The sequence below is a fragment of the Tachysurus fulvidraco genome, chromosome 11, assembly GCF_022655615.1.
Source record: "Tachysurus fulvidraco isolate hzauxx_2018 chromosome 11, HZAU_PFXX_2.0, whole genome shotgun sequence".
NCBI lineage: Eukaryota > Metazoa > Chordata > Actinopteri > Siluriformes > Bagridae > Tachysurus > Tachysurus fulvidraco.
Genome location: NC_062528.1, coordinates 9,885,381 through 9,906,551, shown reverse-complemented (window position 1 = coordinate 9,906,551; position 21,171 = coordinate 9,885,381). Strand labels below are relative to the sequence as shown.

At 38.4% G+C, this 21,171-nt stretch overlaps 2 protein-coding genes across 4 annotated transcripts; one reads left to right on the top strand and one right to left on the bottom strand.

Moving 5' to 3' along the window:
- The first annotated feature begins 763 nt into the window (after positions 1–763).
- Positions 764–14,331, top strand: hif1al (hypoxia inducible factor 1 subunit alpha, like). Of its 2 annotated transcripts, none has more exons than XM_027148046.2 (15): positions 764–927; positions 6,808–6,998; positions 7,205–7,359; positions 7,728–7,812; positions 7,920–8,032; positions 8,527–8,714; positions 9,602–9,708; positions 9,830–9,977; positions 10,057–10,274; positions 10,622–10,752; positions 10,960–11,046; positions 11,151–11,284; positions 11,633–11,738; positions 11,838–11,952; positions 12,974–14,331. In XM_027148046.2, the coding sequence occupies exons 1-15, from the start codon at positions 905–907 to the stop codon at positions 13,042–13,044; spliced, it is 1,872 nt and encodes a 623-aa protein (XP_027003847.2). In that variant the 5' UTR covers positions 764–904; the 3' UTR covers positions 13,045–14,331. The 2 variants fall into 2 exon arrangements, with proteins under 2 accessions (XP_027003847.2, XP_047676799.1); XM_047820843.1 differs by lacking the exon at positions 764–927 and adding an exon at positions 1,406–1,452.
- Positions 14,332–15,533: 1,202 nt separating this feature from the next.
- Positions 15,534–20,372, bottom strand: zgc:152863 (uncharacterized protein LOC562658 homolog). Of its 2 annotated transcripts, none has more exons than XM_047820844.1 (5): positions 20,161–20,372; positions 18,550–18,657; positions 18,258–18,455; positions 17,164–17,305; positions 15,534–16,737 (listed from the first exon to the last, which is right to left on the bottom strand). In XM_047820844.1, the coding sequence occupies exons 2-5, from the start codon at positions 18,641–18,643 to the stop codon at positions 16,419–16,421; spliced, it is 753 nt and encodes a 250-aa protein (XP_047676800.1). In that variant the 5' UTR covers positions 18,644–18,657; positions 20,161–20,372; the 3' UTR covers positions 15,534–16,418. The 2 variants fall into 2 exon arrangements, with proteins under 2 accessions (XP_047676800.1, XP_027003848.1); XM_027148047.2 differs by having other exon boundaries at positions 15,534–16,740; positions 20,161–20,365.
- Between the last annotated feature and the right edge of the window lie 799 nt (positions 20,373–21,171).

Genomic DNA, 21,171 nt, shown 5'->3' with positions numbered 1-21,171 from the left:
TATTTATAATCACATCCTCCAGTGTCACCCATATGAGGATGAGGTTCCCATTTGAGTCTGGTTCCTCTCAAGGTTCCTTCCTTTACTTTTAGGGGAGTTTTTTTCTCCCAACAGTCACCTTGAATTTTTGTATTATATTAATCTTTATATTATTCTTATTATAATAATAACCTTATGTTCTATGTTTATGTTCTGTGAAGCTGCCTTGAGACAATGTCAGTTGTAAAAAGCACCATACAAATAAACTTGAATTGAATTTGAATTTAGCTTTGCACATATTCTGCTATTCTTATTCTGATTCTGTGATTCTGCACCTTGGAGTTTTGCAACATGTTACGTGACACTGTACGTTTGCACATAATCACTGATGCCTGGTTTCCCTGTTAACTGAATCTAACACCTGAATGTCATGTCATTTGATGCTATAATAATATAAATTATTACATGGTGATAGTTAAGTTAGTTCTCTCTCTCTCTCTCTCTCTCTCTCTCTCTCTCACACACACACACACACACACACACACACACACATCTATCTATCTATCTATCTATCTATCTATCTATCTATCTATCTATCTATCTATCTATCTATCTATCTATCTATCTGTCTGTCTGTCTGTCTGTCTGTCTGTCTAATAGTGCATGATTTTTTTCACTAGTGTACAATATTGTACACAACAAGGCATTTGTCGTGTCCACGTTGCAGGGTGTTGTATTCATATACAACGTGCAGACAAGTGACTTTTATTTTAGAAAATACCGCCTCCTGCACAGACTGAGATAAACATCTCGGAGATCTGAGAGAGAGAGAGAGAGAGAGAGAGAGAGAGAGCGCTGCAGCTTGAGCGTTGATCTGCGCCTAAGGATTAATTCAAATTGAAGTTTGTGCTTCATAACTTGCACAATGACGACTTCTGTGGGTAAAAGGTCAGTATTTTAAGTTACTCACGCTCCATTGGTACAGTAAATGTATTGGATTGAGACAGAAAACGCGCCTGAACTAAAGCACAGCTGGCCAACGGCAGCTAACAGGCTAACTGCAAGCTAACAGGCTACACACACAGGCAGGGAATGAAATGTGTGTGTGAGATGGAGGTCTGCCAGCGTGCTCGGGTCATGAGACAAAGTCTGGACTACAGAGTTAGGGTTATTTGCCTAATTTGGGGTTTTAAGTATGAACATTTGAACGAGAACAACATGAATGTTTATGTAAATCACAGTGGTATGTCGAGTTAAAAGGGTCTGCAGACAAACAAAGCCATAGTGTAAAGACTGGGCCAGGTTTAGGGAACAGTTGGTCGTGTTATTGGGTTTAGATCTAAAGCAGTGTTTAAGGACTTGTGTGTTTATTTGTTGCTTTACTTAAACACAGCTAACTGTTCACAAAATACTCCATTATACGTCCACAGTTTGATTAAAGATGGAGTTTAACTATACATATGGATTCAAAAGGTGAGAAGAAAACGTTAAATATATAAAGCCTAGATATATAAAGTCTGGTTACATGTGTGTGTGTTGATAAACAGTGGTTTAGGTGCGTTCATTATAATCCAGTGTCTGTACTGCAGAGTACACAATGTTTCTTTCATACAGACCGCCTCTTCTACTCAGCTTTGTTTATGAACGCTTTATAAACACGCCTCCAAAAATGAACTCTACTGAACTCTACACAAGAATGTTGGGCGAAAGTAACATTTGATTTTATTAGTGTTAGTATTTTATCAAACCTGTTTCAGAAAGTGTGTGTGTATGTTGGCTCATGGTTGGAGATAGGATTAAAATGTTTTGGGTCATATAATATCTCTGCTTCACAGTATGGTTGCGTGCGAAGGTCTGGGACTTGGTGTCAGCTGAGAACTTTGTGTTCCTAAAATATGGCGGAAGCTCGTCATAGCTCTGCTTGCGCGCACACACACACACACACACACACACACACACACACACACACACTCACTCTCTCTCACATGCACTTGTGCAAAAACAACTGGCCTTTATGAATTAGAGCACAGGTCTTCAACTTTGTTCAGCTTGGAGCACATGTGATCTCAGCACAGATATTAAATAGATATAATTCAACTATTATAATGTTTAACAATTACTATATTTACACTTAAGTGCAGGGACATGGGCTTATAACTAGGATTTTATATATATATAGAACATAATTCATTCACTGTTTACAGCCCCCTTGTGGGTCCCAGTTTCAGAACATTGAAATTTAAAGAGAGGTGAATGTTTCGATTTTTTTTTCTTTTCCAAATAAATGTTTGCCCATCGGTTTTACTCACCCCTTCTGCCAAGATTCAGAAAATTCTGCCATCCAACACTTAGTATAATACATTTAAGAAAGCATCATAATGAAGGAGTTAAATAATAATAAAAAGTGATGGACTTCATGTTAATAGTTTTGGTGCACTAACTCTTTGGACTGCTTTTGCAGTCCATCACTTAAAATTATGTTAAGTGATGGACTGCATCACTTAATGACCCCCCCCCCCCCCCCCCCCCCCCCCGTGGCAGTTTAGTTTTGTTTGGACTTTGTAGGCCTGGAGCAAAGTAGCTTGACCTGTATGACCTACAGCATTGTGCAGCTCCAAGAACGAGTTTCTGACAATGCTCAACTACTCCAGAATATAGAGACTATAACACTCAGCCAAGTCTTTTAGTCTCCTCACCATTGATATGATATCTCAAATCTGGTTATTGCTTATTGCCCCGACGAAGCATACTCCGTAGTAAAGCAGACTACTTTTTACGAAACTGTTAATTTGTTATAAATATAGGACATGTATTATTACAACACTGATCTGTAATAATACATGTATTATTACAACACTGGTCTGTAACCTAGTCTCAAAGTGAAATATAATGAAGCTCTTATGTCATATTAGATAACACACTACATTTATATTAATACTTCAAGTGTTCTCTACACCTAAAATGAGATTTGAATACTCATGGCCTGCTTAGGTTCAGTACGGCATGTCCTACACATTCCACAAGTTTGTGTTCTATAATAGCAAAAAGTATTTGGCTGTCACAAGCTCCACAGAGGTTTAGAAAGCTGGTCATGCTGAGCTGATGAAGTCAGACATGTTCCTACCCGCAGCTACGTATTTTCTTCATTACGTTCTACTGCTTTGCCTCATTGATAGGATGTTTATTCAGTATAGGTTTTTTTACCTGATTGCTCTTTAACCAGGTTGTTTTTACTAAATTACGACATGTGTATTGTGGCAGGTGGAGAAGTGCTTTGGTTTGGATTCTGTGTTCTGTAAAGTAAAGTAACTTTCCATCTTGGTTTAAATTTCCATTGTTTTGTTATTAAACTCAAAATCACAAATTGTCTGATTAAGAGGAATTTGGTGTTTTGAAATGCTCTAAAAAGATTATCCAAATAATCCAAGAACATGGTTTCCAGAAATCCCACACCTGCAGATTATCAGAGTTATGTTTTGTTTATGAATCCAATATTTAATGAATACGGGGCTGCATCTTAATTTACCTACTATCTCTCCTAAATAGTATAAGAGATTATAATTGGTTTGTTCTAAACCGTATTATGTTGAAATGAATATCCAAAAGGTACTTGGATGGTTTACAATTTCTGGTAGATTTTTGAAGTGTGGATCAGTGGGTCCTTTTTTGTGTTAATAGCTGGTAAGTTTAATGGTTGGAAGTAGGGCTGCACAAATTGGGGAAAATGTCATATTGCGATTATTGAGGTCAATATTGCGATATGCGATTGCGATATAATTAACAAATGGTATCATGAGTATACTTGCTTGGTTTTCAAGGAAAATGCACACAATAATAATAATGCTGAAATTTGTATTTCTAGACTCAAACTAGCAACAACAACAAACAAATGCAAAACGTTTTCAAATTAAAATATAAAATAACACATTAATGCTGATTAATGAAAAGCTTAAGATCAAAACTGTAGGTATACAATATATATACACACACACACACACAAAGAAAATTACCAACTGAATGCAAGTTATACATGGTATTGCACACACCATATTAGATGATATTTGGAGCAATATTACATGTAATTGTTAAACTAGATTCCCTTACATATACCTTTGCTTTTAAGCCTAATTATTAATTTTGATTATGATGTGATTGTGATAGGGGAAGAGGTTTCAGGTTGGGGGTAAAGAGTTTTTTCTGTCACCACTTTTGAATAAGAAACAGTATTAAGTCTATAAAACTTGTCAAAACTCAGCGAATCACAAAAGTATCAGTGAGAACACTTGTTTAAACAGTGCATACACTCGCACTTGACTGCACATCACATTTTTTACTTTACTGATACTGCTTTTAATCTTAATGTAAAGACCGGTCATCGGGACATAAGCTGTCATGTACAATAAAAGCGCCTGCTCAGCGACAGGAAATACCATTTAACATAAAAAGCCGCCTAGACGGTGGACTTGTGCTCAGGAATTAGTATATATTTTTTTTCCTTTTCTTTTTTTTTTGAGCGGCGTGTGGACGAATTTTTTCTACGCACACACTATTTTATTTCTTGATAACAGACCGCTGCTAACTATAACACACCGTTGAAATTTAAAACAGAGCGTTGCCATGGACACACAGGGTTCTAACCGTAGAGAAGGAGCGCACTATTTTCTTTAGCGGAAGCAATACAATTGTTCAGCAGTTTCGTGTTGCAGCCACAGGTGTATGAGACCTGTAACGAGCAACAGCGCAAAGCCGCAAACTCCTTCTGAATATTTTAAAGGCGTAACAGCTGATGAAAAAGCAAAGACAATTGTAGCCGAAAATGAAGAGAGATTTTATCTTAGTTTTTATTTTATATAAAACATTTACGTCTCGTCTTTTTTCGTGAACAATAATGCATGTTAATTTAGTCTTAGTCAGCGTTTTTGAACAGTGGTGCAGTCTTGTCATCATCTCATCTTAGTCATGGGAAAAAAAGGGTTGATGACGCACATATTTTGTCTCGTCTGATGAAATTAACACTACATATAACAGAGGTAGCATTTTTTCTGGCCACCAGTTCAGTGTCCGTCTGCTCGGCATCCATCTTCACCCGTTCCGCGCTGGACACCGGAAAAAGTCACATGACCATACGCGCCACACGTGCCACTGCCTTAACTGAAACTCACTGGTCTTTTTTTTTATTGGCGGATAGCGGTGTAGTGTATGAAGTAGGCAAACAGCTTTCAGAGAGCATGGGTTGTCATGTCCGCACATGCATTTATTTATTATTTATTTCATAAAATCACAGCATTTTGCGTCATATAATCGCACAGGCTTGATATCGCGATTGCGATATGATTAATCGTGCAGCACTAGTTGGAAGACATGCTAGTCTTAGTACTTGTATATAATTGTATCTCTTCAAAAAGAAGTACATGCTTCTAGTGCATACTAAATTAGGACACAGCACAGGTCTTTAGTTTGATGAGGAATGTTGCTGGAACGCAGCCTACAGGAAACGTTCTTAAGTTCCTGGGCTGTGCTTAAGACAGTTTATTGGTCTAAACACTGGAAGGCAAATGGCTGCTGATTGTGTTCATCTTTTATTATTTAATTAATGTTTCTTTTTTTCTTCTTCTTCTTTTTTTAGAGGAAACCTCCCACAACATTTTACACTTAATATATGCTTCTTTATTTCTTCTAACAGTTGATAAGACAACAAATGCTCATTGTACTTGCTGCACTTTTATTCAGAGATATTCAAGAACAAATTATTATTTTTTTTTAGGATTTCTTTGGTTTTAAACCAGGAGTTTCAGTTGTGTTTTCTAAACGCATTACGTACAACTGTACAAAATGTCCTTTAAACTAGATTTTTGCAACAACAAAAAAAGACACTTTTCACTTCATGTGAAAATGAATGTTCCTCTTGTAAGTATTAGGAATGTGTGGATAGTTAAAGATAGAGCAGTGTGGCTTGACTGAGATTCTGCAGGAACCAGCAAAAGTTCACAGGAGTGGGTGGATGGTACTTTCATGTGAGCTGGGGCAGGAGGTCAGATATGAAGCCCATTAGACAAACAATGGCTGTGTATTAATTTGGGAAAGTATTGGGTGTGCTCATGCCACTGAACAACACATTTAACACATTTATTCAGTCACTGTTTTTTTTTTTTTAGCCAGTGTCAAGATTGGTTTTATTATATTATATTTTGAGATATTTAATCACCTAAGTATAATAGAATGCAGGCATTAACAAACACAAGTAGGAATATAGTAGCCATACTGGTTAGAATTCCTTTTACTGTGGTGGGAGTTGGGATTTAGAAGCAGGCTGGTAAACAGTTCTACTTTAGGGCATATTTAGGATTCAGCTGGCGTCTCATGGTGGGGTGCCGGGGTTAGGGTCGACAGAGAGGAGCCTGGAGGATGGGCTGTGATGCCTAACAGACAGCTTGCTGTTCCATGGGGGAAGGGGAGAGAGACAGAGAGAGAGTAAGACAAAGTTAAATGGGTGTTGTTTGCCTTAAAGATATGGCCATGCCTTCTTTGATAAAATGAAACCTGACATCAGCAGAAGGTATTACAACCTTCTGGGGCAAGTTTGTGCAAATATGAGGGAAATAATTGTTAATTGGTTCTGGTTGGGTGGTGCTTTTTGTGTGGTATTTTACTCATTATATATTTGCTTCTATTTTATTTGTGTTTGTTTCAGGGTTGAAGGAGAATTGGGCATTTTTTATGCATTAGACATATCTGTTTTTATTATATCATGAACTTGAACTTTATACACACACACACACACACACACACACACACAGATATATAAATAACTTTACTCTCTCTCCTCAGGCCGAGCACGGAGCTGAGGAAGGTGCGCCTGCGTGATGCGGCTCGCTGTAGGCGGAGTCAGGAAACGGAGGTGTTCTACGAACTTGCACACTCATTACCCCTGACACGCCGCATCACCTCCCACTTAGACAAAGCTGGGATCATGAGGGTAACCCTCAGCTACCTGCGTATGCGCCAACTTCTCCAGTCTTGTAAGTTGAGTTAATGATCACTCACAAATTACCATGCTGGTCACATTCCGACTGGGGCAAGAAATTATACCCCGATCTGAAATAATGTTTCAGTGTTTTAAAGTAATGGTCCTTTATTGGACCATTTAAAATATTTGTTATAAATTGCACAGTTTTGTTACTCATACACTGTTTTTACCTGTGGTTTTATCTGTGACGTTCTGCAGCAGGGACCAAGGCAACGCCAGCAGAGGAGGAAGAGGAGGATCCCATTGATACGTTCTACCAACAGGCACTTGCTGGCTTTATCATGGTCATGAGTGAAGATGGGGATATGGTCTTCCTGTCTGAAAATGTCAGCAAGTTTATAGGCATCACACAGGTCAGTGCAGTCCTTAAAGTGGAAACTTTTGTGTGTTAGGCAGTATGTTGCAATGCCTCTAAACTTGAATCTGTTTATCTTTCTATATAAATACATTGAGAAAACACACAGGCAGTAAATTATACAAAATTTATAACCAAAACTCTGTCCAGGCTTCAAGCCACAGATATGATAAATACAGATTATGTAGAAAATACTGGACTGTTCCTCTAAGAGAAGGTGGACGTGTGTTGAACCTATATATAATATGAACTCTAAATAGACTCTTTGTGGCAGTGTGAAGAATTTGCATTTTGGTTGTATTTCGTTATTACAAAAATAGGATGTTTGAATGTGTTTCTGATTGTTACTTCTGTAATGTTGTCTAGCTGGAGCTGCTTGGACAGAGTGTGTACGATTATGTCCATCCATGTGATCAAGAGGAGCTGAGAGACCTTCTTACCACAAAGCCGGGTAAAATAATCTTTGAGGTCTAAACTGAAGGAGATTGTTGCTTACCTCAGTCTAATAATGGTAACTGTTTAAATAGGCTAATTATAGTGTCCTTTTTTCTGAAATAGGACTCTTTAAGAAGAAGTCTGATAGTTGTACAGAGTGCAACTTCTTCCTGAGACTGAAAAGCACACTTACGAGCCGTGGAAAAACCGTGAACATCAAGTCTGCCACCTGGAAGGTACTCCTACCCTGCTACTGACTAGTGTGAGATTACAGGTCTCCTCCAGAGTGCAGGATGTCTCAGCTTCAACACTGTTATTTAAATTGAAAGAAAAATTGATAGTCATACATTTCCAACCGACGATATTTTATATAATTAGATAGGAAATTTTAATGTAGTTTCTTTCACAGCTCTAATCTCTAGTCATCAGGCACTGAACATTATCAGATTATCATTGCTCCCATCATGGCTGATCCAGCTCATTAAGGGGAAAACTGATTTAAACACATGCACTGAACATATCTAATTACAAGGGACAGTTAAATGTGCTGACATTGACTTGTGAAAAGGAATTTAAAAAGCATGAGTTTAAAATCCGAGAAACGATGCAGCAATCGACTGAAACTGTTATAGTTCCCGGAGAATCCTCAGGCCCTTTTAAGATGTGTTAACCAAGACAGTACAGCTGTCTGGCTTGAATTAACCTGGATTTTTTCTGTTCCTGTATGTAGGTGGTTCACTGCATAGGCTATTTGAAGACACTAAATCAGGAAGGAGAAGACTCTTCACCCGCAGGGAGCTACATGACCCTGCTGTGTGAACCCATTCCACACCCGAGCTATGTGGAATTCCCTCTGGACAGCAACACCTTCCTCACACGCCACAACATGGACCTGCACTTCAACCACTGTGATGACCGGTAAGCATCGCTCGTTCCTTGTTTAATGATTGCATATTCATATTCAAAAGTACACATTCACTGGCAGGTCAGCAGAGTTTGTGTGTGTGTGTGTGTGTGTGTGTGTGTGTGTGTGTGTGTGTGTGTGTGTGTGTGTGTGTGTGTGTGTGTGTGTGTGTGTGTGTGTGTGTGTGTGTGTGTGTGTGTGTGTGTGTGTGTGTGTGTGTGCTCTGCACATGCTTGGCACTAAGAATAACTGTGTTGTGCCTACGTGCAGAAACCTTGTTTTTCTGGTGGAACCGAACTATCTTTTGTAAAATATAAACAGCTGAAGGTTACTAAATCTCAAATCTACAAAACTCAAGTAAACCACTTTTTGAATGAAATTGCTATCGGCATGAAACTTTAGTCAGCTGGAGCATTTGGACAGATCTCTGGTACGATTAACATCTAGTGTTCCCTAACCCAGTGTTTTTAGTTCTCCTCTCCAACTATGGCAGAAAGTAAATGTTTTAACTTTTTAGTTATCTGTCCAATTTCTAGTCAAAACCAACTTCTAGTCCTGCACACACAAGGTCAGATCTGCACAAACAAAAAATTCTATCACAATTTGTAAACCAGAAGATGTAGTGGTTAGATTTTTTTGGAAATGATCCATCAGGGACTCTTGAAATCTCAGTAGATTGTGGAGGAATCATTGTGATCTTTTGAAGGTTAAGCTTGTAGCTTCTGAAAGGAATGAGCCATTGGTTTTTCATGAGTGGTACAAATGCAGTATCATGTGCTTGGGGGCAACACCACCAACCACAAGGGGGTGATACTGAGTAGAACATGTTTATTTTGCTATGCCAAGGACAAAGAAACCTGTGTCCAAATCAGCATTACACTCTGGACATTTGTGTTCACAGGGTGACGGAGCTTGTTGGATACCATCCCAGTGACCTGATCGGTCGATCTGTCTACGATTTTTTCCATGCGCTTGATTTTGATCATCTGACTAGGAGCTTGCATATCTGTAAGTAGCTGTACCTTATTATTTTTTTAACATCTATAAATATTATCATAACAGATTTACACATACAGAAGAAATAATGATTTCTTGACATTCTGGTAAAATTGGTGCTGTCCTTCCACAGTGATCTCCAAAGGTCAGGTGTGCACTAGCCATTACCGCTTCCTGGCTAAGAACGGAGGATTTGTTTGGACCGAAACCCAGGCCACGGTTCTATACAACAAGAAGACCACGCAGCCTGAAGCTGTAGTGTGCCTCAACTTCATCCTCAGGTACTGGGATCATTTCCCTTTGCAAGTGCCTTAAATACGTGTTTGTTATGTCTAAGTGCTATCTCTGTTTATCTTCTAGTGCGGTGGAAGAGGCAGACACGGTGTTCTCCATTGAGCAGACGCGCAGTGACTCGATGGAGGACAAACCGAGTGTGATTACGGTGGACGACTCAGAGGATGAAATGAGTAGCAGCAGCAGCAGCAGCAGCAGCGAGCTTTTCCACCGTTTGAAGGACAATCCAGAGGATCTTCTGCAGCTGGCACCAGCCCCAGGAGATACCATCATACCACTGACAGGTGAAGCTTGAACACACTTCTCATGTTCTAGGATCCTATTAAAAGAGCCTAGTGAATGGAGGCACTTACCATTTCACACTTCTCTGGTTCCTTGTTTGATATTAAGCCAAGCTGGATACTTTGTCTCTTACAGTTCCTGCATGCTCTCTCTTAAAGGGGTAGTTATTGAAAAGCTCTTAAAATAATGTCCTGCAAAAATAATCTATCACCTATATTATGATACTATACTTGGTATTTTACTGGGTATGACTACAGAATGCAGGTGTGAAGTTAAGGTTAGTTACATGAATCATTCACATTCTCACTGCCATTGCATGTTTTTAACACCCCCCCCCCCCATTTTTTAGAGCATAGCGAGTTGTTCTTTGGCCGACCATCCAGCCCCAACACACTGCCCACATGTCCAAAGGAACTGTGTACCCCAAAACTCCGCCAGCTCCTCTCACCCATATTTGACAACCCTGACTCCTCTGAACTGGTGAATCTCTCTCACTCTCACTCTCACTCTCACTCTCACACTCACACACTCACACACTCGCACACACACACACACACACACACACACACTCACTCACTCACTCACTCACACACTCACACACACACACACACAGTATTGTGAATCTCTTAAGTTTTTCTTCCATGTTGTGGCTAATTAATTAATTATTATTTTTGTTGTGGACCTCAGAGCTCGAGCGATGAGATTCTCATGGACACTGGTGATGTGGAGAAGTTCTTCTGCAAGCCAGAGGAGACTCAGAAAAAGCCAATGGAGGTAGATGGTTCATTAACATCACAGAAAATAAGATTAGGATCTTATTTTCATATGGCAATAGTACAGGAAACAGAAATGCTTATCCTCATGCTGCTGTTTTTCAGGATATGGATGACATGGATCTGGATATGTTGGCACCATACATCTCCATGGATGAAGACTTCCAGCTGACCTTCCTACCACAGTTACCCGAGGCAGAGACACAGACTGATGTATCAACCACAGCTTCTAAGAAAAGGTAGTGTTACAGAATAATAAAGTGTGGCTACACATTCACCGAGATGAGAAGTAACATCACATGAATCTGCTAATTAAAAGTATTCATGCTTATCTAGTCTAAATGTTGAAAGTTAAACCTATAGGTGTGTTTCTTGTTTTCTGTTACAAGGAAACCCTTTATAACGGTGTTTAAATATAAACATTGGGTGTGAGGTGGAAATAGTACATATAAGTACATATAAGTAGGCTTATAAATGTTTATATTTTGGGGTATCAGATCAGCTGAGTTCATTAGAGAACTTGTCCGTGGTGTAGATTCTGTGACTATCAGAAAGTGTTCACTGACACACTAAGCTCTTTTAAACAGAGGCCTGGAGGAAGAGGAAGACGTACCATCTCTAACATCTAACTGGGAGAAGAGACAGAAGAACTCCCCCATAGAGGAGGAATTTCTTCTCACTCACTCCTCGTTGGTAAGGAGATCATTGCACTCCTTCTTGTACCGCTTCGTATCCTTTACATCAGCAGCAGGGTCTATAAAGTAAATGTCTGAATTGTGTGCTTTGGATCAGATTCAGGTTGCAGGAGGTTTAGAAGAGATGGAGCCTGAGCGTTGGAAACAGAGTCAGCTCCTGACAGACAGAGATCCTGTGCTGGGAGGAACACAAACACTCTGTGATACAGCAGGTACACACTAGAGGGCACTGTTTGTTACATTTCAGTTCTCTCACTGTGTCTGTAAATATATCGGCGCAAGTTGACATTCTGTGCATCTTTATGAGAACTCTTTATTATTCAAAGCATTTTTTTGCACATCAAGATTGTCCATGTGCAGTGTGAAGAGGTTTTGTTCTGAGTAGATGATGTAGTCCTGTATCTTCTGTATTCTATACAGATATAGAAGATGTATTTAGATTTTCTAAAGCACAGTATGTGATCATCTTTGGATCATGAGCAGTCCCTTTCCTTCTCCATACTCCTCTGTTCTTGTCAGTGTAGTAAAAGTTCATCTTTGTCTCATCTTTCCCTTGGAAGTTGTTCCACAACTACAGGTGTTTTTATTTATTTTAATATGTTTTAGGCAAATCCCTAATCTTGTCTTCCTGTTTTGGAGCCTTACCAAAATTAACATTTTGTGGTAAACGCCCTGTATTTAAGTCTGTGTATATTAAACTGGAGGAAGTTATTGATCTGCCCAACTTTTTTGTGTTTTTTTTCCCACCATGGAAAAATTGTCATCTACGACAGTCTCTGCTCTTTTGGGCCTTCTGCTGTTCCTCAGCACTCCCAGTGTTTGGGGTTTTTTTTTCTCTTCAACATGTAATAGCTACACCTAATGTTTTAAATATGCCCAATTTATATACTGTATGTCATATTGAGAGAACAGCAAATGACAACAGTGAAATGAACTCATCACCTGGTACTAGAACAGCTGAGCAGGCTGTTCTTTTCTTCCCTTAAAAAGGACGGGAGTACAATGAAATTCATAATGAAAAGTGCCCTTTTTCCTACACCATTCACTTCATTTGCATGTGTATGAAGGGTCCAACTGCAGTGTTTCATAGCATTTCAATTTAGATGTGTTGAAGGTTCACTGTACAAACATTTTCAGAGAAACAGGATGTTTTAAGCAGGATGTTTTGTTTTCGTGTGTTTCAGAGACGTTTTGCCTGCTAACCTTTGTTCCATTCTTGCTTGTTTCCAACAGCTTTGATGCGAGATTCTTTCTCATCACAACCACCTGATTTAATGACTGGGACTGTATCGTCTCTTGCCTGAGAGAGGAATTGTAAATCCTGAAGCTACAACCAATGTGCTTTATTGTTTTTTTTTTTATTATGAAGTCATAATAAAAAGTATAATAGTCACAACACAGTATAAGAAATTGTGAATTAAAACCACATACGAAAGAACAGATCCTTGCCAGATTCTTCGGCCGACTTCTAACCATTTAGCAGACGGCGGGTTGCAGGAACATAGTTGGGTTTGAAATAACACCCCCGAGCAGAATTTGTTGTGAGGGTTGGCATCAGTCACACCGTGCTCACTTCAAAAACATGCATTTCAACTCGAGCAGAGCTGACTGATGCTGTGACATCAACGACCATCCACATATCAACACTTTCACAAAACTGAACTGAACTCTGTCACATGAGAGAAAGTTAAGTGCAAAATGTTGTGCAATAATTCAACATGGACAACCAGTTTATTCAGATTTCCACCTATACATTTTCCAGTGCATGAATAAACATGGTCAAAGAATGAATTAAACTGAAGATTGGTTTAGTTTCTGTGCCATATTTTGCTGTGGCCATGGAAGTGCAAGTATAATAACCACAGTGTTAAGTTGTGTAACCCTAACTCCATCTTTTGGTTGTGAATGAGAAATCTGAAACGTGATTTATTGGTCATTTTGAGCCTCATTTTTAAATGGAGGTGTATACATGTCTGATCGATGCTATAGATAACGCACACAAGAAATCTTCGCCTTTTTCTGAAAACATCATTTTATTAAACATTTTATATACCTTTTCATATGTAACATGTAAGTAAATATGCCAAGCCTTTTGTTTCATTTCTGTTGTAGCTTTGTGTCCTTTTGAAATTTACAGTACTCTCTGTAGTGTCCATGTGAATAGAAACTTGTCATGTATAAGCTTTAGCAGATTGGGGGACAGTAGCCAGAAAATGTTTAGTCTTTTGCATTTAATCACTGAATGTGTTGGTTTTTGATCATGTAGTTTATCAGTATATGGGCTAGCTTTATCTCTAACGATACAGTGTTCGATCTCATATGAAAACTGTGTTTATGGATTTGTTCTCAGTAACTTTTTATTTGATTATATTCAGCATTATCCCATATTTTAAGATCTGGGTTGGGAAGCCTTACAAGTTATGTTGATGGATAATTAAACATGGCTTGCATGTACATTTCCTTATTCTTTTGTCATCTGTAATCCCTGGATGTCTTGTTTCATAGTTTTTAATCCTGAATTTTCACACTGATATGTAACCATGAATGAATTATTTTTAATGAAACAATAAAACTGAGTGTATGATGGTGTAGCCACGTAAACCGTTGTGTTTTCTGTAAGAACAAGAAAGCAGAAACAGACTAAAATTTGAATGGCATTAAAATGTTATAACCCAACTGTGAATGAGTGTATATGATGCCCTACAGTGGATTGGAGCAGAATTTAGGAGTGTCGCATTTTCCCTATTTTACCTTGTAGTGTACCGTCAACATCCAGTGTCTGTAAATGATCTATAACATTATTACCTATTCTTTTTTTTTTTGCCTTTGCATAAACACGTAATTCTGCCGCAAAATGATGGTCCCATTTTTGTGGTCCAAGCTTGTGGCTTCTGATCATAACAATGATTAAAATTTAAGAGCCCCTCACTTATTACTACAATAGAGAACAGATATAAACACTAGTCTTATAATGTATGAATAAACTAAGGGCTTAATGCTACTTAGTTAATGTTACTGATGTTCAATGCTAAACAGCGTTCTGTATTTGGTAAAGTCTCAGACAGAGAAACTACATCTGAAACACCTCCTACTTCCCAAAACTTTAATCAACATTCTCTTCCTTTTGTTCCCTGCAAGTTCACCCATCACCTCCACTCCTCCCTCACAAACTCAAATAAAAAGTTGGCTCATCTTTTTAAATTTCACATTTCCTCACACTGCTGTTCTTTGAAGGAGTTGGATTTTTAACACTATTAGTGGCTACTGTGCGCTCTTATACAGAGTGAAGATCACACACAGCTTTACTGTACCTTCGCTATGCTTCACTGACACAAATGTTTATCGTAAAGTATGACCAAGAATTAAAATACACTATGCATGTAACTAGCAGGAACTGTTCATGTAATGTCTCAATTTTATCAACCGCTAACCGCTCAGAGAGAAACACATGGGTCAATTTGAAAACTAGCTTTAATCATCTTCCATTCAAAAAGGTTTAGCAACTTTATTATATATTACAATATATATATTAGATGTTATATCTAAATGTTAAATGTAAAAAAACGACTATTTGTAGTTAAAGAAAAAAAGCAAATGTGCACATACTCTCAAATACACACCATCTTCAGACACAACATGGCTTTAGATGGAAGATGTGACTCGCATTGCTATGCACTTGTATATTATACACTAAAGTTCTCATAAATTACATTATTTTACCCATTAGTTAATGTGAACAAACCATGAACTTAAACATTAATACACTGTTACATTAACAACATAAACACTTGCATGAACTGATGTTTTTATTAAATAATAATGCAGATATTAATATTACCATCAAATTAAAACCACAATAGGTAACATGAACCAGAACCTTAAGTAATGTGGTTCAGACTGTTTACCAGTAAGAAGGTTGCAATCTTTACACCTGGGCAGGAAGAGTTCAGGAAGTTGCTGATAATCTATATTTTTTTTCTTCATATTTTTAATTATAGACTAAATAAACATTTGGCATTGGGAAGTATTTCACAGTTAAATATCAACATAAATGCTTGTTAACATGTGGTTCACTAATATTGAAATTCAAGTTTCATAATGTTTAATAATGAAGAACATAATATGGATTAAGTGAGAAAGAGAACCTCATATATACCCTATACTCCACCTGATAAATAAGAGCTTATGCCAGCTGTCGTAATTAAATGACAACGCAAATATGAAACAATAAACAGAAACATGGATACAAGACTAGCCTCTCACAGGGCAGAAATGAGCCGTTCTTCCACCTTGGCATAGTAAGGTGACTCCACAGTTCTGCTGGACTTACTTTCATTTATTGACTCAACATCCACAATCCACTGAGGTAAAGGCTGTGTTATTACAGTCCACAAGACTATTGTGATCTAGTCTCCTCACTGAGGGCAACAATAAACATGTCTCCAGCACCACTGAAAACATTGACACAATCAATATCACTGTACACATCACACGCAGTCGCCTGCTTGCTAAACATCTAACTCCCCAAAGCCCACCAGTTTCATTCATATAAAATAAAGGCTGAAAACATGTTTAATTAAAAACCCTTAAAGCAGACATTGACCTACACTGTTAGGCTTGAAGCAATGGCAAGAGAACTAACAATCAATAAGCCGAAGGTGAGCTCACACACCCAAAGTTAGTTGTCCTTTTCAACAGAAAGTGCAATGTGCAAGGCCTGCGCTTCTCCTTCATTTCCTGCATCCACAGACCGATGCTGTATCTCATTGTAAGGTGGTGGCTCCTCTGTGCTCTGATTAGAAGTGTCTGTGCAGTTACTGGAACCTGACTGGATGAGTGATGATAATGGACTGTTCTCTGATGAGGCCAGCAAGAGCTGAGTGGGTCCACGTAAGGGTGGGATGCGCTGGCCCCAACTTCCGTACACCGCCTCCTCATAGGTGGGCAGAGACACAGGCAAGCCGTCCACCATCAAGTCCAACTGATCAGACGATCGCCTGCTGAAAGAGCATCAACCAAAACTATGTGAACAAACAGTATAGTGAAGACAACTAATAACTAACTTTAAAAGTACTATATTTTAGATTATTATACTATACTACAAGTTATATAATCTTAGCTTTTTCAGCTTGGCATTAAGCATGGATTGACAGAGGGACAGACAGATAGCTGGATGAATGGAGGGATGGACGGACTGAGATACAGACAGACAGACAGACAGACAGACAGACAGAGACAGACAGAGACAGACAGAGACAGACAGACAGACAGACAGACAGGCATCTTGGTGGGATGAAATGGATGGAGGGACAGATACACAAACAAACTGATGAATTTCTAATTACATTTTTAAATAAAATTATTAATTGTAATAAAGTCTATTAAATTTTTTCAGTTCTACAAACATGCCCAAAGTATCGTACCTATGAGTTTGACATGGGTAGAGTCGGGACTTGATAACCATGCAGGCTGTGGTGGTGAGAAGGAAGATGGAAACGCCCACAGCAGTTGTAGCCACACTCGGGATAGAATTGGTCACTCTGTCTTCATATTTTGTATGTCCAGCTGGAATAACAGATACAGCACATGTATGGCATTGCATATATGGACTAATCTACCAGACGCATCACTGCCGGATGTACTAGAAATGTAATGGGGACAGGAAGTTGTGCCAAAACTGGAAAGTGTCATCACGTGTTTTTTTCTTTGAAACTGATGATGGAATACTTTACTGAGGCTTTAAATGCATCACAGAAAAGAAATATTGGTTAGTATGGTAACTATGTTCACTTCCTGTTCACACTAAGGGTTTCCTGAATCTTTGTGTTTAGCTCAAAAGAGGAAGCCAACATATGCTGTGAGCGAATAGTCAGTCTTGTGGGTTTTTTTACTTCCCTTCACTCTGACACAACATAGAGCTTATGTAGGTCATTTAATTAAGTTTTTCTGCCTATAATCAGCTTCCCACTACTGGTCCTCAGTTACCCCTGTCCTACACTTATTACTGTTTTTCCTGCTCTAACACACCTGATCCAATTAGTCTTCTAATTAACAGCACTTCCTGAGTGGAAGTGGGTGTGTTAGAACAGCTAAAGCACCACAAAGGTCATGACACAACAGAGTTGGGACCTCATGCTGTAGAATATTGCTCTATCCAATATGTGGACAATAAAATAATAATAAATAAAAAGAAGAAAATGTATTTTTTCTATTCAAATATATTTAACACACAAACACTATGGCCAAAGGTTTGTGAACAAAACACCCACATGTGCTTCCTGATTCAGATGGGCTGTTTGTTTCACTGAAAGATAATTGTAATATTAGAGTATACAAAGACATTCTACACACTGTGCTTCCAGCTTTGTTGCAACAGTTTAGGGAAGTGTGTAATGGTCATGTGTCCACATACATTTGACCAAACAGTGCACACGTTCAAACTGCAGAAAAAAAAATGATTCAAAAATTAAAATTCCACTACAAAATGTAAATAATAGCCGCAGCCTCTTTGTCTTACCTGTGTTAAGTATGCACTTGGGGATACTGGGTTCCCATTGGCCTTTGCGGCAGATGGAGTTGTGGATACGTGGTGGCAGGACATATCCTGACTCACAGAAGTAGTAGATACGACTCCTTAGAGGGAAACCCCGACATGGAGAAGGCTTACAGTAGAAGCCACCGTGTTCATGGATAATCGGGTGAGAACAGTTCTGACCTGAAAGTTTCAGGACACACACAAAAAAACCCTGAATTTTTTTTATTTCTTTTACTAACACAACAGATATGCAAAAAAAATTAAATAGATGTACCTTTGCTGAATTCTGGCAGGGAAGTCAGTATGATGACCACATAACCCATTAGAGCATGTAAATATGCCCACAGAGGGAGTCGGTGTGTAGACATCAAAAACACTTGTCCTGGTGGAAGAGCAAACACACCAAGCCACTTAAAAACTCTTGCTTTTAATTAAACCAATATTTAAAAAAACAGTTACCATGACCACAGTTAGGAAAATAATAGTTATTAAAAAAGAACAGTTATAAAAAGAGGATAAATATAAATTAGGAGGACTCGTAACTGAGTGCTGGGTTGCCTTTACTGAAAAAAGGTGGGGTCTGTGCACAGCTGCACATGCAGCATTTAATTATGAATCACCACACCCTTATCCTGACTATAGGAGAAGTGAACCTGAGCAAGGCCTGCACATGCAAACGAGGTCATTATCGAGCATGGTGTGAAAATGTGCACAGTGCATAAACCTGGTACTTCCTGAACAAACTTCTGAAAGTAATTTACTGAGGTGAACCAAAATATAAACACAATGTAGCATGCCTCCATAAATGCCAAGCTAAAACCAACAAGATAGTGTGAGGGGAAAGCTACCTCTTATATTGCATAGCATTTGTACAGACTGATAAAGTGCACATCATACCACAGTGTAGGTGGCTCCTACCTATGGAATGATAATGAGTATCAGAATGAACAAGCACAGCACATCAAAGGCTTTTAGAGTACTGATCTCAACACCTTATTAGATTATAAACAAGACTGATGGTGAGAAAAAGAAAAAGTAAGCAAAAGATGTCTCAAGGGAACCCAACATAACTGTATAATAAATGTAATAAAATGTTGCTGCTGATAATAATGATAAGGATAATGGTAATTGTTGTTGTTATTATTATTATTATTATTATTATTATTATTATTATTAACAACAACAATAAAAATAATAGGCAGAGGAAGAATAAAAATAATAATCAAATCTTGCTGTTGATAATAAGGATAATGGTGATATTTTTATTGTTGTTAATAATAATAATAATAATAATAATAATAATAATAATAATAATACAAATAGGCAGAAGAAGAAGAAAAATAAGAATAAAAGCAGCAAAATCAATAATATAATGAAATGTTAAAACTTTTCAAGATCAGTAAAGGTTCTTAGGGTCCTAATGGGGATCTACACTGAACATCAGTGTTAGTAGGTAGATTACACTCCTGTTCCCTGACTGAACACCAACCAGTTCATAGAAGTAATTGTATTAGTCTGCGTGCCAAATATAGTGTTTAAATATATATATTCCCCACACCCGTATAATATATATACACCCGTATAATACACACACACACACACACACACACACACACACACATATATATATATATATATATATATATAATATTAAAATACATTCAATAAATCATACAGCATCAGTGACTATGGGGTGTTTTGTCCTGTCTGCTGTGAATGCAATGAATTATTAACTGTTTGAGACATTGAACAAACATCTGACAGCCCTACAAGCCGCTTTCTAGACTTTTCCCCCTGGATTTTCAGTGTTTTGAACACATGATTCTGTTCTGTGATGCTGCACTGATACGCAACCAAAATAGACAGAAGCACAAGAGACGCTCACCTGGAGACGGGAGATGAAACGGTGAGTAAATCTGGGGATTCAGGCGAATATCCTTATTGCATGTTTGGTTTGGTTCCGTTTTGAGGATGGAGGGTTGCTCTTTACCCCCTGAGCGAAAGAGCCGCTAAATGCACAGGAGCGACTCAACAAGTGCGTCTATTTCAGCGGCGCTGCCAGATGACTCACCGCTCAACAGAGTTGCCAGGAGTGGCGAGACTCCTCATTGGCTGCCCGAGCTGCGCGTTCACGTAGAGCAAGGCACCTGATTGGCTGATTGAACAGATTCTATTCTGCCGGAGGATGTAGAAGAGAGAAGCCGCCCACACACACACGCACATTCTGGAAACGCGCACCAATTCCGGTGCACATTCAGATTTACTTTTTCATCAGTGATTTTGCCCGCACTGGCATTCTACACTTACTACAGTTCATCAAACAAATCGACATAACTAAGATTAACACAACTAAATGCAAGAGAGGTGGATGAAAGCGCCTAGGATACACATTGTGCCAGAAATGGTGCAATAACGCACACGTTCTGTTCTTACTCCATAGCGCACACGCAACATTTACGCATGTCATGTACAGGCAGCTTATGGTAGGATGGCATAATGTACTGCTATTAGCATCATGATTCTGAACAAATATGCCCTGGTATCAACTTATGTTATTAACAGTAAGAATTAAATTCATATTCATTTTTATATTTAATCTCTAATCTGGTTGTAGTGTGTAGTCAAAAAACAGTGTGTGTGTATATACACACACACACACACACACACACACACACACACACACACACGTATTAAATTTATGTGCAAAAGTTTAACAACTCTAATAATTACGATTCCATTTCTGGGTTTTAATTTCTAATACTATTTTTTTTTAAAAACCCTGCAGAACAAAGAGAGATCTTGTGCATGTTGCATTTGGTGTTAAAATGCTCCAAGAAGAAGAAAAAAATAGATAATTTCTTTAAAAAGCAAAAGCAGATTTGAAGGAACTCAGACA